The sequence below is a fragment of the Lepidochelys olivacea genome (genome assembly GCF_965140295.1).
Source record: "Lepidochelys olivacea isolate rLepOli2 genome assembly, chromosome: 2".
In the NCBI taxonomy this organism is placed as follows: Eukaryota; Metazoa; Chordata; order Testudines; family Cheloniidae; genus Lepidochelys; species Lepidochelys olivacea.
The window spans coordinates 225741770-225761994 of NC_140412.1; the positions used below are offsets into that span (position 1 = coordinate 225741770).

The following is a 20225-nucleotide window of genomic DNA, read 5'->3' on the forward strand; positions in this document are numbered from 1 at the left end:
ACATGTTCTCTCTTCCATCTGGGTAGACTATTGTGGATGGCTCCAAGGTTCCAAGAGGATGTCCACACAGTTTTGTTTTTCAGATAGGTGGTACTTCTGGTAGCTTGGATAAATCTCCTGTTTGGCTGTTAAGATTGAATTGTTTTGCCAAAAGATTTGTCTGACGAAAACTGCAGAATACTGGCCAAAAGAGCTCAAATTAAACCTCTTTGGATATGTATTTTACTTCAAGGGCATGATCCAAAGCCCACTGACATCAGTGGAAAGATTTTCATTGACTTCAATGGGCTTTGAATCAAGCCTTAATAACGTATGTCTACTGTTTTATTCTCTTGCTGCCTCAGCCTCTGTAGGCAGTATTCAGAACTGGCAACAATTTGCAAATATTCATCTTATATTCTGTGGGTCTAAAGAATTGTATTTCATTTCCTATGGCTGATCAAAGCCTGCTCACTCACTTGAAAATGAAGTGTTCTGTGAGGCTGTATTGTCCCCTTTCTTTACATTTTACCCCATTGCTGTATACTTCCAATAGTTATCAGTCAATAGGAATCACTAATTTCTATATATCTCATCTGATTGAACCCTCAGGATTCAGTTTTAAAGGAAGTATGGCTTCTCTCTTAAAAAATCATTTGCTAATAATAATAAAATAATTTGACTAGGGTGATGCACATTAAACTATTTTTTTCCTTTCTCACTCCCTATATCTGTGCAATTTGTTTCAGGTTTACGATTCCTCGCTTACATTCTAGGTCTGAATTTTTGCGTGTTATACTATCTGTGTCCTGTAGAATATCCAGAAACAGGACTTTTTTTTTCCACATCTGGGTCCAAGCTTATGAAATAACTTTATGTATAACCTCTGTACAAACAAACAGTTCTTTTACTAACCTTAAGTCTGTTTTTTTCTAATTATTTTTTATTCAATGTTCCATGCATTTTTCCACCTCCAAAAGATTTTAAACCTCACAACAATCTTCAGAGGGAATGTTACAAATGAGGAAACTGAGGCAAAGGTGTTAAGTAACTTGCCTAAGGCAACACAGGAAGTTTGTTTCACAAGGAAGATTAGAATTCAACAGTACCAGACATGTAGGCATTGCTCAGAACACACCTATCTTGGCACAAAATCCCCTACATACTCACTAGAATCACAAAGATTACGTTACTCTAAGTAGCCATGGAAATTGAAAAGTAGCATACTTTTTAAAAGTCCATATACAGCCTATTTTCAGCACTTAATGCTATTTCACTTTTAAGGAATACCTCAGGTGTAGGAAAAAAAAGAGTATTTAATAAGTGACACATAAGCATTTCCCCCCCCAATTCTAGCACTTCTTGGATAGTAGAATAAAGGGACAGGGCCAAAGATTGAGTACCCCTTAAAGCAAGAAGAGCAATCAATAATAAACCTGATACTGAAATCACTGAGCCTGGAGAATGTCTTATTGTTATTGTGAAACAAGATTCCACATACGAGAAATGAAACTCATTCATATTTGAATGTATTATTGTTACTGACAGGACTACAACCTCTATGAAAACTAGCATAAAAACTCCAGAATCTTAAATTAATTTCTGAATAGTGGCTGGCTATTAGCTGATGAAGAAAATACCTTTATTTTAGACAAAAAAGTGTTGATGGTACTTCACTGCCTGATTTACATGCCTGCTCACATCAAAATATTTAAATTTGTTGGAGTTTTGTATTCTAAATTCCCAATGTGCAAACTATATGGCCTTAAATTTCTACCAAATGCATTAAGAATGAGATCTGGTTATAATTCTACAATATTAGTTTTCTGTGATCTTTGGCATTTCAAATACTGCTATTAATATCTCCAACGTTAACTGTAGACACTAAATAGAACCTTCTTTTTTTTTTTTTTTTTTTTTGGTATTCAAGAGTACAGACCCAGAAGGTGCTGGGCGAGATTGTAAATTCTTCACCTCATGGATTGTGTCTTCACCTACCCCTTCTACGCTGTGGATGCTACCATAGTCTAAATATTAAATACATTACATCAATGTCCTTTATGTACTCTCTCGATCTTTCAGGACTTGCATGTTTTCTTGGGACTTTTGCTCTCTCCCTTTCTGCAATAGCTGCTTCTTACATCAGACTAGAGGTTCTGATTATACTTTTGTATGGCTCTCATCGTGCATATGTCAGAGCATGCCATACCACTCTGGGCTTCTGAGGCATTAAAGGTTGGCTCTTCATGTACAGTGGGTTCAAATATCTCACTGTGGTATACATTCTAAACGTATAAATACCATAGTAAAGTCAGTATTGTGCACTGAATTGCATTTGTTTCCTTTTTAATGGCGAACTGTGTGTGTAAGTTGCCTCCTTTCCTCAACACACAAACAGAGCTCCTGATTATTCTTTGCATCTTCTCCTACCTCTCACCCTTCACCAAAACATATAACAAGAAATGTGCTGTGCCCAGGTATAGGAGATATGAAATCTCTAATCAGAGCATATAATCTGGATTTCCTTGAGGTAGAGAGGAATAGGAGCCACTGGTTACCCAGGAGAAAAAATATTATAAGCGGAATTGGCAGTACCACTTATGTCAGGTTGTCTGACATTTCCCACTATAAAATCCTGCTTTCAGTTACGTAACACTGCAAAACTTTAACCATTTGGGCTGAAATCTTCTGTCCCAGGTACCTGCTGCAGGCTAAATATTTTGGAACATTTCAGTCAAAAGAGTTCTGCCATTTCAGAGAAGGAATTTAGGGAAAGATATAGTGTTTTGTCACATTAAAAAATCCTTACTATGGTTCCATTGAGGAGCTTGAACGCCCCATGCTTTGGAGCAGTGACTTGACATTTGGCAGGAGGGTGGGTTTTGTGGCAGGGATATGCCTTTTGCTACTCCCAGGAAAATCTGGTCAAATTTGGCCAAGTTATAAGCTTTCTAAAATCTCAATTTGCACATGTTCAGTGGAGGTTTGTTAGAACTTTACAGTTAAATAAAACCTGCAAAACTCCATCGCATTCAGCATGCTCTAGCCTCTCGCAGTTCCAATGTGTGACTACTCTCACACCATCCTAACTGAGCACGGTTTTTTGCCCAGGGCTACAGGGGCTCAGCAGGACTTTCCCTGTAATTGCAGCTGCAGAGGGGCTGAATGCAGGAAGACTGTCTTTTCTGTTAATCCTCGGGGAATTCTGTGCCACTGTGCAGTGCAGAATTTTGCAGAAATTGACGTGCGCACAGAATTTCCTTTCCCCCACAGAAATGGGCTGAAGCGCTGCTAGCCTCACTGGGGTCCACTGGACTCAGCAGAGCCCAACTTGCACATAGAAGATACTACTGGGAGAAGCAGGAGGGAGCTAGAAGGTTCCTGGAAACTGCAATTCCCAGCATGTCCTGAGAGAGGGAGAGGGCTGCGGGCATGAAACTCCATGAAAGCCTGGTATCGAGCATCAGGCTGTTTCTCCCCCTGGATCCCTGGGCTCTAGGAGAAAGGAGGATGGGTGTCTGGGCGAGGGAGAGCCCGCAGCTGGGCTCTGGGGGAGCCCAAATATAGAGGGGACAAGAGCCAGACTCGGGAAGGGAAGGTACAAATTGGGACAGAGTTGGGGTTGAGGAGGAAGATTTGAGACTGGGATCTGGCAGCTGGTGTGGTGTGGGTAAAGACAGAAACTGGAACTGGCAGCTGGAGGGGGAGGGGGTGCTGACACTAACTAGGCAAGGGCACAGCCTGGGAACAGGGAGACAGGAAGCTGGGGAGGAAAAGAAGAGGGGAAACTGGGGAGAAGGGGGAACAAAGACTGGGGATGGATGAGGAGCTGGAGAGACTGGGGAAGTAGACTACAACTGGAAATCACTCGGGAGAGAAGGCATGCAGGAGACCAGATCTGACAATGAGCCAGTGTGCAGGGGAGAACAGGAACAGGGTGGGAAAAGGGACTGAGACAATAAGCTAGGGAGGTAGGTGACTGGGAGGGCATTGGGAGACAGAGCTTGGATAAGGACCCCAGGGATGGAGACAGACAGACTCAACAAGGAGCCAGTAAGGGGGAACTGAGACTGACTGCAGAATGAGACTGGGACTGACTGAGCAAGGAGTCTTGGATGGTGAACAGGGTAGGAAAAGATTGAGAGCAGGGCGTGAAGAGGAATTGAGTCTAGGAGGGAGGGCAACAGATCAGATGAAAAGCCAGAAGGACTGGCACTGGCTGGGCAAGAAGACTAGAGACAAGGAGCTGGGAGGAAACTGGGACTCAGATGAGCAGCCCTGAGGGGAAGACTAGGACTGGCTGAGCAAGGAGACCGGGAATTGGACAAGGAGCCAAGGATGGGCTCCTGGCTCCGCAGCAGGGAACCTGGAAGCCCTGAGAACCCTAGCTCAAGCCATGGTTTTCAAGACTTCCAGGCTCCCAGCTGTGAGGTTGAAAGCCTGACAACCTGGGATCCCTGGCTCAAGCCATGACTCTCAGGGTATGTTTACAATGCAATACAACACCCACAGCTGGCCCATGTCATCTGACTCAGGCTCACAGGACTATGAAACTGAAGAGTGGATGTCCAGACTTAGGCTGGAGTTTGGGCTCTGGGACCATGCCCCCTTGTGGGGTCCAATAGCCCAGACTTCAGCCTGAGCCCAGACAGCTACACTGCATTTTATAGTCCTGCAGCCCGAGCCCTGTGAGCCCAAGTCAACTGACATGGGCCAGCCATGGGTGTTTTATTGCAATGTAGACATACCCCCACAGTTTAGGGGTCCAACATCGCAGCAGGACACCAAGGCTCTCATGGCCTTCTGGCTCCCTGCCCCTGAACCAGACTATCTGGCCAATTGGCACCCCAGGCTGCCTGACTCCTGGGGAAGGTGGCCTCCTGGGCTACACATGCCTATCACAACATGTGGTATACCTAATCCAGTGCACCAAGTGCCCCAACAACAACTACGAGGGTGGAACCAGACAATCACTACGCTCCCAAATGAACTCACACAGGAGAACGATAAAAGACAAAAAACACTACCATTTGTGAGTGAACACTTTTCACAAAGCGATCGCTCTATATCTGACCTATCAGTCCTCATCCTCAAAGGAAACCTGCACAACGCTTTGAAAAGATAACCCTGGGAGCTTAAGTTATTACTCTACTAGACACCAACAATCATGGACTTGAACAGAGATACTGGATTTATGGCTTATTACAACAATCTGTAACACACAAACCCCTCTTTTTGTCCTGTGACTGCTGAGGTGTTAACAGGCCACTGTAACTTGAATGATCCCTTACAATATGTGTTAACTACTTACGGGAAACAATCTGTTCCATATTGCATTTTGCTGCGATGCTGGGAGTTCCTTTCCCAGATTGAAGAAGAGCTCTGTGCTGCTTGAAAGCTTGTCTCTCTCACTAACAGAAGTTGGTCCAATAAAATATTACCTCACCCACCTTGTCTCTGTTTTACCCTGGGACTGACCCGGCAACAACTAAACTGCATATTCCCTACTCCCCACAGCTGCTGCCCTGATTCAAATCAGTTTCATGGCTACTAGCCAGGGATGGCAGCAGTGAAACTGATATGAATCATGTCCTCTTCATTTAGCAGGTGCTGGAAATCTGGGAAGCCTATTTAGTTTCAGAAACACCATGTTTCAGTGTTTCTGAAATGAAAATTTTCAGAACCCTGGTTCACAGGAACACAAAACAGAAATTCCAAATTTTGGCCCGCTCTGGTGTTGAATAAGTCAATTAATTTCTGTGGTTCATTTTTAAAGTTTATATGAATTCCTTATACACTAAAGGTACATCTGCACTTGAGCTGGAGGTGTAACTTCCAGCTCGGATAGACATACGTGCACTAGCTTTGACTGATCTTGTGCACTAAAAAAAGCAACGTAGTTGCAGGGAGCAGGATGGGTTTGTTATCCAGAATCCTGCTCAGGACCCTAGGTACTTACTCATGAATCTAGCCCATCCTGCCACCTGCCCACAGCGGCTACACTTCTATTTTTAGCATGCTGGCTCAATCAAAGCTACCCACATGACTCTACCCAAGCTGGAAATTACACCTCTGGCTCCACCGTAGACATACCCTAAGGTATTTTGTGATTTGTTTTCCTCCTCATACTTACCTTCCTTACACGAGTGCTTGTAAGGATTAATGAACACAAAGTGCTGACTGTTTATTATGTAGATCTTTGTCTTAGTTCCTTTCTCTAATGCCATTCCACTTAAAATGAACAAATTCTATGTTAATTTATACACAAAACAAACCAACTGACTTCAAATCAGATCTAAACTGAATGGAGCTGTATGGAGTTAAGGCACTGCAGAATTTGACCTTAGGTCTTTTATGATGTAATTTTTTTTCAGATTCTGAATTTTCTTTATCATTGGTTCCCTCTCTTTTTCACATAGGCAAGAAATTCCAAGCATGGAATAGGAAATTTTGAACCTGAGATTTTTACCTTAACTTTTATGAATTTTTAAATAGCTCAGCTTCCCTTTTCTTCAGCGACACAGAACTTAATCTTTTAAATCTACAGTCAAACCAAAATGAAACTTTCTATTGTTGCAGAGCAACTGCACCGAGTTATGTTAGTATTTATAGACAGAGTGTACGTCTTCAATCCAGAGCTTGTCTGTGTAGGCTGAAAGAGATAACAATTTTGGCAGCCCTTTGTCCAGATGGTGCATGTTGGATTCAGTTTTTCCTTTATGTCATTGGGTATCTACTCTTTCCTCCAATGAAAATTAATTTTATTAGACAAACTATTTTCAAATAGAGTTCTCTAATAAGCAAACAGTCCTCTGCCCTTCAACATAAAACTAATTTGCTGGGGCAGCTGCTGAGAGAGTAGCCTGACTTACTCTCTCACGTATTTTTATTATACTTCATTTTCTTTTATGTCACTTTCCCTTCTCATCTTTCTTTTATCTTCCTATCTCTTTTCTTCTCCTTAAAAAGCTTTTCCTTCAGCTGAGTTGTTTTGGTGGTATTAATACTATAGACGTTCACTAACTTTCTCTCACCTTCAGAATCCTATCTCCCTATTTCTCCATGTTGTTTTAGTTTCTACTCTCCTTCCATGTTCTTAGTTCTCCCCTCTCTCCCTCTTTCCTCTGAGAACTCTGTCTCCTGTCAGTGTTCCTACTCTCTCTCTCCTGCCTTGACCAACATTACTGCCCCTCTCAATTCCCAAACTCCTCAGGACCCATCACTTAGGATTTACTAATCCAATAGTTGGCAGTGTCACCAATTATTTTTTCTACCTGCCTAGCCATGCCCCTGTGTAACTGTGATCTTTACCAGTAATGTTTCCCCATTCCCTCCCTTATGCCAATCCTCTCCACATGCTTCATCCTCTCCTGCTCTCACCTTCCCATCTTTTCCTTTTTCCAACAACAAAATTGGCTTAGTGTATAAACAATTCACATAATCTTTTTAAAAATTCACAGTAAATTTTTTAAAAGACTCTGTACCCCCTATGTTGTTATACTGCAGGATTAGGTGAAACCTCTTTGAAGCTGGTGGGTATAACAGCTGTTTTTCATTCAAGATAAATGTCAAATAGAATAGATAGCTGCAACTACAAGAGCCACTGCCCAAAATACATGCTACATGGAAGTCTGGAGTAAGAGTTGAGCCATACTGTTTGAACACAAACGCAGGGGAGCTGGATATTGCTTGAGGGAGCTGTGTGTATCGAAAGAAGCAACCGAATCACTACAGAAGCATACAGAGAAGACAGCAAAGAAGCTCCAGAGACCACCAGAGAAGCCCTTACAGCATGACCTTGAGAAAAAGCTAAGATATCAAGTTTTGGGTAGCGTGCCATCTGGAAAGAGGGCTTGGAACCATGAGCAAAGAAACTATCTCCTGCCATTTGATTCCTGCTTGCATTCAGGGAAACAGGACTTTACGTACATTCTTTGTAAGTAAACACAATTTCATCAAAGAAATACATGACCCCATCATTAATCTTTCCCCCAACAGAAACAGCCTCTAAGACCCCCAAAATTGGCTAATCGTTTGGGCCAAAAAGGGATAACAAAATTATAGATACACATAAGTATACACACACACACAGATTCTGATAGTCATATATTTCTGTAACTCTTGTTCTCCTCTTCCTCTGGATGTTCTCCCACTTTTTGTGTGCTCTCATTCATATCTTGTCTAAACTCTAGGCTGTAGGACCTCTGGGGGAAAACCAATTGTTTTTATTTGTACCACGAGCTACATAAAATATACTAGCACACTTCTGGGCACTATAAACAACAAGAAGCTCCTATCCATCAAGCATTGTCTATGAAGGAGGAGAAAGTTACATGTTCTGTGTGTATATAAATCTCCACACTGTATTTTCCACTGAATGCATCCGATGAAGTGAGCTGTAGCTCAAGAAAGCTTATGCTCAAATAAATTGGTTAGTCTCTAAGGTGCCACAAGTCCTCCTTTTCTTTTTACAGACTTCTCTGTGGCAGTGTAGAGCTTATTTGAGTCACTCATGGAATAGGCCTTTGATTCTGTTAAGATTACTCTACCCCGCTGTGGAGCCCTTAAGGGGTCTCGGAGATGGTTGGATTTTAGGATTCAGACAGATCAGTAGAAACAGTCACAATCTTTTATACCATGTACTGATGTCATATGGCCAATATTAAAGGTGGGCTTGTTGTTTTTCATTCACTGAGCTGATTCCAACCCTCATTTGAGGTGTGTCATCCTCAAGTGACGGATGATACCCTACAGGTTTAATTTCTGAAGGAATGCTAAGAATAGGTGTAAGGGGAATTCCATCCATTTCGGAGGGGAGGGGGAGAGAGGAGATAGAATATCATTATTTTAGAATCACAGCTGAAGGTGTCTAAGTTCTTCTTTTACAGTTTTTTCCTTCTTTTATTTTTAAGGAAAAAAGCTTTACAGCCTTTCCTCCGAATAACTTATTTCACCACCAACAAATCTGATTGCTATTGTAAGAGCAGTCATCATTGCTAGTGCGTATGCCAAGTCATCTTATGGATGGATTGGGGCCACTGGGAGATGAAGCTCCCAGTGGCCCCAATTAAATTAACTGATTCTAAGGCAGAAGGGAACATCGTGGTCATCTAGTCTGACCTCCTGCATAACACAGGCCATAGAACTTCCCGAAAATAATTCCTAAACAGATATTTTAGAAAAACTTCCAATCTTGACTTAAAAATTGTCAGTGATGGAGAATCCACCACAATATTGGTAAACTGTTCCAATGGTTAATAACTCTCACCATTAAAAAATATATATCTTATTTCCAGTCTGAATTTGTCTGGATTCAACTTTCAGCCATTGGATCATGTGATGCCTGTCTGCTAGACTGAAGAGCCCATTACTAAATATTTGTTTCCCATGTGGGTACTTCTAGACAATAGTCAAGTCACTCTTTAACCTTCTCTTTGTTAAGCTAAAAGGACTGAGCTCCTTAAGTCTATCACTGTAGCGAATGTTTTCTAATCCTTTAATCATTCTTGTGGCTCTTCTCTGGACCCTCTCCAATTTATCAACATCCTTCTTGAATTGTGGGCACCAGAACTGGACACAGTATTCCAGTAACGGTAGCACCAGTGCCAAATACAGAGTAAAATAACTCTCTACTCCTACTCGAGATCCCCCTGTTTCTGCATCTTTCTTTGATAGCCACCCTGTTATAATAAGCTTAACATTTCAGGGCTCTCTCTATCACCAGCGGGTGTTTATTTAGCACAGGGGTGGGAAAACTATGGCCCAGGGGGAGAATCAGATCCTTTAGATGTTTTAATACAGCCCTTAAGCTCTTGCCGAGGAGCGGGATCAGAGGCTTGCTCTGCGCGGCTCCCAGAAGCAGCGGCACGTCCCCCCTCCAGCTCCTATGCGTATGGGCATCCAAGGAGCTCTGCACGCTGCCCCCGCCCCAAGCGCTGCCCCCACAGTTCCCATTGGCCAGCAAATGGGGTTAACGGGAGCTGCAAGGGAAGCACCTGCAGATGGGACAGCACGCAAAGCCGCCCGGCCGTGCCGCTGCATAGGAACCAGAGGGGGGACATGCCGCTGCTTCCAGTAAGTGCCACCCAGACCCCCTCCCACACCCCAACTTCTTGCCCCCTCCCTGATCCCCCTCCCACCCTCCGAACCCCTCGGTCCCACCCTCCTGCACGCACCCCAGAGCCCTCACCCCCCCATACCCCTGCCTGAAGCCCCCTCCCGCACCCTGAACTCCTTATTTCCGGCCCCACCCCAACCCCCACACCCCCAGCCGGAGCCCTCACTCCTCAACGCCCAATTTCGTGAGTATTCATGGCCCACCAGACAATTTCCATATCCAGATGTGGCCCTCAGGCCAAAAAGTTTGCCCACCCCGATTTAGCTGCTATATTATACATTTTGAAATTATAGTGTACACTATCTGAATGATATTTGAATTGTATTTTCTTTTATTAATACTGAAGAGTTATGTTGCCTCTAACTTGACATCATGTATTTTGAAAAGTGAGTTAGCAAAGCTGAAATCTTTTCATGTCAGAAGTAATTGAACTTAAAAATTAAAAACCTGAACTACCTAATAAGATGCTGCAGATCTCAGGTACTAACCCTGTAGGAATTTAGAGAAAGTTATGGAAATAAAATATGGAAAATTGGGATAAATTTTGGCTTGGCCAGAAGCTAAAATTCTTTGGTCTATTCTTAAGATGGTTTACTAAACATACACTTGTCTGGAGAAAAGCACAATCAAGAGCTACTGCTCCAAGTTTATTTTGTTTTGATTTGTTTAAATCAAAAGGGGCTTGTTGTATAATTTAGGTCTAAAATGCTGCCAGGCATGTGGGGCTCATCTTGGAAGAGATCAGAGTTTTTAAAATAGTAAAAAAAAGTAACCAACCACAAATAAATTACGAAACAGAGAATATCATTATCTTTGTGAGAAGCAAACTGGACAGACGGCAATTTAAAACAAACTTAGGGCAGGCCCAAAGATTTAAATTATACTATATACAAGAAATCGGATTTCGAGTCCCTCTCCATATCTCTCACTTTCCAAGCAAGGAGATAAACTTTTCTCAGCTAATAGAATAGCAACTATGATTTTACGACATTACAGATCAAGCTCAGGTGAGAGATACAATGGATGGGAAAAGAGGGATTGTTATTTCTTATCAGTTACAATAATAAAAGCTGTAGTAATCTTCAGGACTCTAACAAAAACAGACACTCCTCTTCCCTCCTCCAACCTTTCTTAAACTGGCTCCTATACAACACTCCGATGAGAAATTATGTCTGTCAGATTGCTACAGACTTCTCTCAGGGGAACCACTCTAACATGATTATTAAGGAATTTTAATGACTATCTGTGCCTTTCAAAAACAACAGTCTTCTTCAGGTGAAAGGTTCTGGTGAGTTTTTCTAGTGAATTTTGCTAATCAGAGGTATTAGACACCCTTTTAATCCTAAAAGAAAGGGAATTAGATATCTTGTGAAATCTTCCCAGGAAAAGAGCAAGAAAGCCCATAAACTGAAGTCGCCAATGAGACTGCAAATGCTGAACAATAAAGAAAACAAAATGGCCCTCGTTACAATTCTGATGATATAACCAAGAAAGGGAAAGAAAAGTTTCAGTCCTTTGAACAGATCCCTTCTGTCTAAGAAAAGGAACCCATAAAGTAAAGAAATAGAAACACTTTGATTCCATCTGCTATGGTCTGCATCAAGAATGAGGATTTCTTCAGGACTCTGTTTTTGGGTTGTTTTTTTTTTTATTTGGAAATTCTAGTTCCACTTGCTGACACGGAAAACTCAAAATCAGAAAAATCACAGAAAGCTGTGATTTATTTTATCTACAGAAATGCTAGAAGAACAAAGAGAATCCAGTCATGACACTTAAAAATGCAACATACATCAACTACTGAATATATTTTGTTGTACAAAAGCAAAAACCAAAGAGACATATCCTACTACAAAGATGAGGTAAGTAAGAACTGGAAATTCAGCTAGAAAATAATCCCTTGTAATGCTTCCAGTAATCTTGCTTTAGATCTTTATAGGATGTTGTGTCAAGACAATAATGTTGGGTGAAAGAGCAGACAGCTCTAAGAAAATGCATTGTAAATCTCAGTTGGAGAGATTAACCTGAACCTGGCTACTACTTGGGCTGCACCTCCAATGGAGCAAACTCTAGTCTGATTATCATAATCTAGTTTGTCTATCAGTACATTTACAGCACTAAACAGTAAAGTACAAGATACATAACAATCTATTTTGGCTTTTTAACTCCAATACAGATACTATATTAAAACATTAAACTTGGAAGATAATTGCTGAACTTCCAAAGCACTTCTCATTTAGCTTGACTAACATGGTCCTGATTGAGACTAAATGGAATGCAGCAAAAAAATTTCTACATTTAACAGCAACTTCATTAAGGTGGAACTCAGTGGTCTTTTTGGAAAGAAATACATATGAATAATTAGCAAGATTCAGATTATTAATGAACAGTGGTGACAACATTCTACAAATTTGAGTTACAACCACCAAAAAGTTTTCAAAAACTTTCATATAAAGTCTGTTGCTGTTTAAAAAAAAAAAAAAAAAAAAAAAAGTAAAGTAAGTTTAGGCTCTATCCCATTTAGCACAGGCAAATGTGAATTGGAAGAGTACTTGAGCCAGCTTACTCAGATTGATAGTAACTCTCCACAGCACCACTGTAGAACATGTATTCATAACATTCTCCCTAAAGAATTTGGTTAGGAAGGTTTCTCTGTACTACTATATCTGTATAGGCCATACAGCCTTTATTATTCCAACAGTTTAAATCCTTCCCTCTTCTCTCTGCATAACAGCTCCCCTATCCCATTATTCCTCTCCCCCAGCTCTATCAAGTTACCTGCCTCCTTCCTCTTTCCTATATAAAATCAATCAAAGGAGGGACAGACTGGTGCAATATGGTACCTCTTTCCTTCTTTTTCTTTCCTCCCTGTCACAATAAGAGAAGACTCCTAAATTCACTCTCAAAACCAGTTCCTCTCGCCCTGACAGCTTCTTTCAGGACCCCCTCCTGGAGGAGGCTACAGCAGCTTGTGGTGCTCCATAGGAAACTCCTTTTGTTGAATGGAGCAAACAGTTCAATTGTGTTACTACTAGGAGTGGTTCTGAAACTCAGAAGTGGGCTCTATAAATAGGGAAACTGGGAATACATTATCAGAATTTAAATTTAATTAAAGCACATGTTGCTATTCAACTTGCAAGGACCTCTGAAATAGGGAGGTAAATACCATTTAAAAAGTTAACCGTTTAAATGATAAAATGTTGTTTAAACGGTTAACCAATTAAGTGTCTGGGCTCATGCCATCTCCAGGGTGTGTGGCCACTGGGGTTGGCAGGCCAGCTGGCCGGCCGGCCCAGGGTTAATGGTTAAGGCAGGTTAACTGGTAATGCTTACAGGTTAACCTTTTGCATCGTTACTCTGAAATATCTAGTTCAGGGGTATAACTGCATTTAAAGAGGAGTCTACAGTAGTTGACAAAGTATACAAGACAATTTTGGCAGTGCTAAGGTTCTATATAGAAACTTGTAGTTTAGTCTCTTTGACTGACAGGCTAACCTCAAACATTCTTAATGAGTACAGGAGTGGGAGGTGGAGTTTATTAAAGACCTTTTTGGCCATTGGTGAGAAGGGAGGGGAGCCAAAGAAGTTATAAATTCTGCTTCTTCTCCCAGTGTAGGGTTAGCAAGCCATAACCGAGAGTACTACTATGAAACCCCTCTTGAAAATATCCTGCTTACGTACCCGCAGTTTATGCTTTACAATATATTGTAAGCATAGTTTCTCTTGTTTTTGCCACAATCATATCATTCTACTTCATTTTTCTTCATTGAATCTCTTTTCACAAGCACACTAAGTAAATCTGCACCTTGCACCTCTTCACTTTATTGGGAACTCTTATAACTAGTGACCACTAGATCTGGCATTTTTGTCCACTCTTAAACCACACTATTTGGTGCCATGCTCAGCTGATCAGGAGAGAACACTGACACTTCCAAATCCTTTCCGTTTAGTGGGTATTGCTTTTGCTACGTGGTATTGCAAGAAACACATTATTTGGCAGGGGAGGAGAGCCCTGAAGTGTAAATCGGAATAAAAAATGGAGATGTATGAGTTACTCTATATACACTAATAGTTCACATTAGTGTAAATATGTTTTTAGCACGTGTATTAAATATGCATGTGAAAAAGATGTGGGGTTTTGGTGGATAATTTGCTGCAAGTGAGCTCCCAGTGCAATGCTGTGGCCAAAAGGGCTAATGTGATCCTCAGGGGCATAAACAGGGGAATCTTGAGTAGGGATAGAGAGGTTATTTTATCTCTGTATTTGGCACCGGTGCATGTGATGCTGGAATACTGTGTCCAGTTCTACTGTCCACAATTCAAGAAAGATACTGCAAAATTAGAGAAGGTTCAGAGAAGAGCCACAAGAATGATTAAAGAAGTAGAAAACATGCCTTAAAGTAACAGACTCCAGGAGCTCAATCTATTTACCTTAATATAGAGAAGGTTAAAGGGTGACTTGATTACAGTCTATAATTAGTACCTATGTCAGGAACAATATTTAATAATGGGTTCTTCAATCTAGCAGAGACAGGCATAATCTGACCTAATTGTTGGACAAATTCAGACTGGAAACGAGGCATAAATAACCACTGGAACAATTTACCAAGGTTTGTGGTGTACTCTCCCCCTTAATAACAATTTTTCAATCAAGATTGGGTGTTTTTCTAAAACATATGCTCTAAGAATTATTTTGGGAAAGATCTATGGTCTGTGTTATACAGGAGGTCAAACTAGATGATCATAACGGTCCCTTCTGGGCTTGGAATCTATGAATCTATTAACAAAAATGTAGTCACTGCATATTCAATAACCACATTAAAACATCTGTGTTTTAACATCTTCCTAAAATATCAAAAACAATCAGACTAGACAATTTCTTACAATTCCATTTGATGTTTAAATTAAAGCCAGTTTTTTAATTAAGAGCACAAAAGATTAAACCAGCAAACCTACAAAATGTATATTTATGTTAAAAAATCTTGTGCAAGTTTTTTTAAAAAGGAATTCTATAAAAGAGGTTTCTGAAGATGTCTCTTTCCTGAGACCTTGTATTCCAATTTTTATTCCTCTTTTTCCAAAAATCTAGACAGCCAATTTATGACTCTGTGGGAAAAAGAGGTTTTTATAAAATGGAAGGGTTTCACAATCTTATCTATAGTGTCATGAATCAGCAACTCTATAATTCTGCCTTTTATCATTTACATTAATGCACAGTATAGGACAACACATAGCCTTTCACTTTAGGATAGGTAGATTCAAATATCAAGCCACCAGGAAATATTCTTACCCTACTGTATGTTTGTCCATATCTCAATACCACTACACAAATGGCACGATTAGCAGCCTGCTCAAGAAAAGCCCAAGGTTGGAACAGCAAGAGACATTTGCAGGTCGGGATCAAGGTGTATTAGCTGAAGTATAATAGGTCAACTTGACAAGCAGCTGTCTATACATTGCCTTTCTTTAGCCAGTGTTATGAGTTTCGTTTTCTTAAAACTAGGTTCACCCATCACTTTTAAAAACGTAATAAAGATGAATTGAAAGATTTTTGTTAACTTAGGTCAGAATGGTGAGAAAAGGTACCACTTATCACTGTAAAAAAATGCATAATTTAACAGTCTTATCATACTAATTAAAGTCCAGTACAACTAAATTGCTGGAACCAAAGTTTCGCTGAAAATGAATGTGACATAAATACTTACTGGTTTTTGGTTTCTCATATGAACTAGATGTTTATAATTGGTACTTAGCTGACAGACAACTCCAGAAACTGAAGTTCTTGCTATTTGTCCACACAACAAATACAATACTATGCTGTTCAGATGCCCCTCTGTCAGAGGAACCACCTGCAGAGCTAAAAAAGATAGCTCAGTCACCATTCAGTTCCTTCACCTGGTAGATCAGACTGCCAACATTCACAGCGTTTAAGGTCATAAGGGACCCTTAAATATCTAGGTCTATAGCTGTATATCAGAGGTCTTTAAATTTCATCCAGTTGACACTGTATTGAGCCCTATCAATAAACTGTGTTTGACTAAAGCCTTTCTTGGAGAAAGGCATCCAGAATTGATCTAAAGACATCAAGCACTAGAGAATTCACCACTACCCTTGGTAGTTGGTTCCAATGGTTAATCACCCTCATTGTTAAAAATTTGAGCCTTATTTCCAGGTTGAATTTGTCTGGCTTCAGCTTCCAGCCATTGCTTCTTGTTATACCTTTCTCCACTAGTATTTTGCCCCGTGAAGGTATTTATACACTATATACACAAGTCACCACTCAATCTTAGAATCATAGAATATCAGGGTTGGAAGGGACCTCCTCATCTAGTCCAACCCCCTGCTCAAAGCAGGACCAACCCCCCAATTTTTGCCCCAGATCCCTAAATAGCCCCCTCAAGGATTGAACTCACAACCCTGGGTTTAGCAGGCCAATGATCAAACTACTGAGCTATCCCTCCCCCAATCTTATTTTTGATAAGCTAAACAGATTGATCCCTTTAAGTCTTCCACTTTAAGGTATTTTCTGCAACCATCAAATCGTTTTTGTGCCTCTTTTCTGCATCCTCTCCAATTTTTGAACATCCTTTTTAAAAAGTGTACACCAGAACTCTATGCAGTATACTAGTATCAGTCTCATCAATGCCATATATGGAGGTAAAAATCACATCCCTATTCTTGCTTACTACTCCCCCATCTATACATCCAAGGATCACATTAGCCCTTTGTACCACAACATCAAGGTCATGTTGAGTTGCTTGTCCATTATGACTCCTAGATCCTTTTCATAGTCAGTGCTTTAGGATACAGTCTCCCATTCTGTGGGCATGGCTTGCATTTCTTGTTCCTCGATGCATAACAATAGTACTGAATTTTGTTATGGGAACACTTGTCCACTCAGAACTGAACTGCGACTGCCAATCCATCTCACTTAGGCCATTTTTTAACCTTCAGATGGTAAACACTTTGAGTCACTAATGACCAGAGTTAAATTCCAACGAGTAGTAAAAGGTGGAGCACCAAGTTCCCTAAACCATCCAATTCCTCCCCCAAATTAGTGTTTTCAAAATAAATTCCTAGTCACCATTAACCAGCAAGAATCAAATTACTTTATGAATTCCAGAAAAATGCTTAGGTTTGCTTTTTTCTCCTTACCAGTAACCACAATTGTACTTATTTAAAACTATAACAGTGTAATACCAGAGGCATAGACAGCTGTAGGCACGGTACACACGATGTGTATCATTGAGAGGGGAGCCCTGGTACAGAAGCTGGCCCCATGGCAGAAGCGTTGAGAAGTAGCCCTGGCTGACCCACTGCCTATTCAGTTTTGGCCCCACAGTCCTTCCATCATGCCGGGGAGCAGGGGGCCAAACTGAGTCACTGGTATTGTGACCTGGTGCATGAGGGTCACAGATCCACTCAGGTTAGGCCCCGCGGCCTGTTGAGTGAGTGCTGTTAAAACCTGACACATGAGGGTCACAGAGCCACTCAGACTCAGGTAGAGGGCCAAACCTAAATGGCACTGCTACCCTCACACACTAGGTCACACCAGTCATTCAATTTTGGCCCAGCAGCACTCACCTTCACTGAAGAGCCATGGGGCAAAACCTGGGTGGGTAGTCAGCACTGCTTCTCAATGTTGCTGCCATAGGCCGGCTCCCGCACCAGGGATTCCCCCACAGAAGCCTGCCCAGCCTCACCCTGCTTCTAGAAGTTCATGTCCCCTTTGCTGAGCCCACAGGACTCGCTCATCAAGAGCCTCAAGACGTACTATAAGTACAGGGAGCTGGAGTGAGCACCTGCATAGGGTAGCTGGCCAGGAGAGGGGCAGTGGAGAGCCCCAAAGTGGAAGAACACTAGGGGGTTCAGTTGTGCAAACCATGTAAAAAATTTCTGGGGGTACTCCTATGTAATACTTTTCATTTTATTATAAGCTTTTAAAAAAATACATATAGCTTTTATCCTATCAAGGAATGCACACAACTGTGCCAACAAATGCTTCATATTCTACAGCTCAGTTATCATGCCATAGAAAATATGTCACCAGCAAGCAAATGGAAAGTGTCAGCTCTGGGCATAAAGGGATGTCAGCATGGAGGTTGAGGCAAGGGAATAATGTCAATATTCTCATAATACCCACTCATTTTTATTTGCATATTCATTGCAGTTTAGTAAAATATAAAGAGCCCATCTTTAAATAGAAAATAATGTAATTGCTGAAGACCAGATAACACTTACTTCAATGGTATACGTCTGGTCATGTTTGATCATTTCTCTACTGCGTAAAGTCCTCATTATAGCAAACTCCGCAGTAGCAGCTGCTCCTCTTTGGTGTGTGGATGTCTCATCACCCTGTGACCGGTCAATATCAGGACCATCTTGTATAGATTCTTCATCTTTGGTGTTTGATGCCTTTTTCTTTTTTTTCTGCTTCTTGGATGCACTCTGCCCATCAGATTGTGCTTTCCGTTGCCTAAACTGGGCAAGCTGCACATAAGAGAAAATCCTGTTAAGGTGAAAGTTGTCTTCTTTATTACTAATGACACCAATTATGAGAGCTTATGGACCGTTCTACATAAATCTTCTGACTAATCTCTGTAGAAAACAAAGCTGAGGTTAATGCTGCATATTCCAAATACCCTTCAATACAATTTAATATAAGCATGAAAATAATGTTTAAAATGTACAATATATAAGCAGCATAATGATAATTTAATATAGGTCTTGCAGGTTTCATAACAATAAGTATGTACTTATTGGACAGCTATCAAAAGATTCGAAGTTAAACATAAAGCACAAAGGTGATAAAATAATCTTTGATCTCATTTTCTTAGGGAAACTTAAATTTCTCTAATTTTATAATAATTACCTTACACACCAACAAGACTATGAAACTCATTTTATCTGCTTTGAAATAAAACCAGAAGAGCAACCCTTTCTCATACCAAATATGTATCACTGCACTCTTCAGAAAAAACAACTTTTAGAAATCAAGAAAACCAGCCCAAGCTACAAACAAAACATAGAAGAAAGTAAAATACATCTTTAGAAAATCGTTTAACAAAAGACAGACAACAAGCAAATTACAAGATACTCTACCTTGTAGCAAAACATGATGATGAATAAAAAGTCGCAGGTGATCCAGACACAGCACAGTTGAAAAACCAATTAGTACGTAAGCTATCCAAATACTCTAAGACACTGCCTTTTACAGAGCTTATCACTTTTAATCAGATGTAACCGTTTACATGTGAAAATCCATTTAGAATATATTTTTCTTAACTGGAACAGAATTTCTGTTCAAGAAAGAAAAATAATAATTATGTTTTTTTACAAATGTAAAGACAAAATTAAACTGACATTAACAAAGTGTTATCCATCACCAGGTTTTATGCTCCCACCTCAAAAAGTCCAACATTAATGATTGCTGCAAACCATATTACTTTATTAAGCATGTACACTTACGAACACAACAACATTTAAATATAGCCTTAGACTTTCATATCTATTTTACGTCCATTAATACCGATCTTTTTGATAAACCCACTGTCAACTTGGAAAAAAAAAGTTTCTATCAAATAATACAAGAATATTGGAATTTTTGCTCATGATATTCACCAATCCAGAGAGCCAGGCTTCCATTCAAACTCTTTGTCAATGCTCAAGGGGATCAATCAGGATTTCCAATTTGGCAAAGATCTCCCCTTCCCAGTCTCTGTTCTGTCACAATGCAAGCTGTCACTTTTGTGTTTTCTAATTGTCATTAAACCTCAAGATAGCTGAGAAAGCCATAAATTAAACATAGATGCTACTTGCAAATCAACTATGATTTATTCCATAGCTAATACTTTTGTCTCACTGCAATAAAAGATGTTCTTATTTTCCCAACAGGATTCTGCAGCCTCAGGACAGCTGACAATGTGGAATATAGCTTCTGCTCTGCTCAGAAGGACCTTGAGATTTGCTGAGCAAAAAATGCTCACCTACGTATTTAGCATTTATTTCCGCTCTCTCTTCACTACATCCTTAACTAATTTAAATATTTAACAAGGCTTTTTCTATTTTTTGAAAATAAATAAAACTTTTTAATATTTCAGAACATTTGCCAGAGAATAAGTATTTTACACCA

General features: G+C 40.4%; 1 protein-coding gene across 3 annotated transcripts in view; it reads right to left on the reverse strand.

The window, feature by feature from the left end:
• Positions 1-20225, reverse strand: part of AKAP9 (A-kinase anchoring protein 9) — a 202090-nt gene that overhangs the window by 141962 nt on the left and 39903 nt on the right. For all 3 annotated transcript variants that reach the window (XM_084619886.1, XM_084619885.1, XM_084619884.1), the window contains exon 2: positions 18335-18583. In XM_084619886.1, the coding sequence (XP_084476012.1) occupies positions 18335-18583 (249 nt within the window). The remainder of the gene's footprint in view (positions 1-18334; positions 18584-20225) is intronic.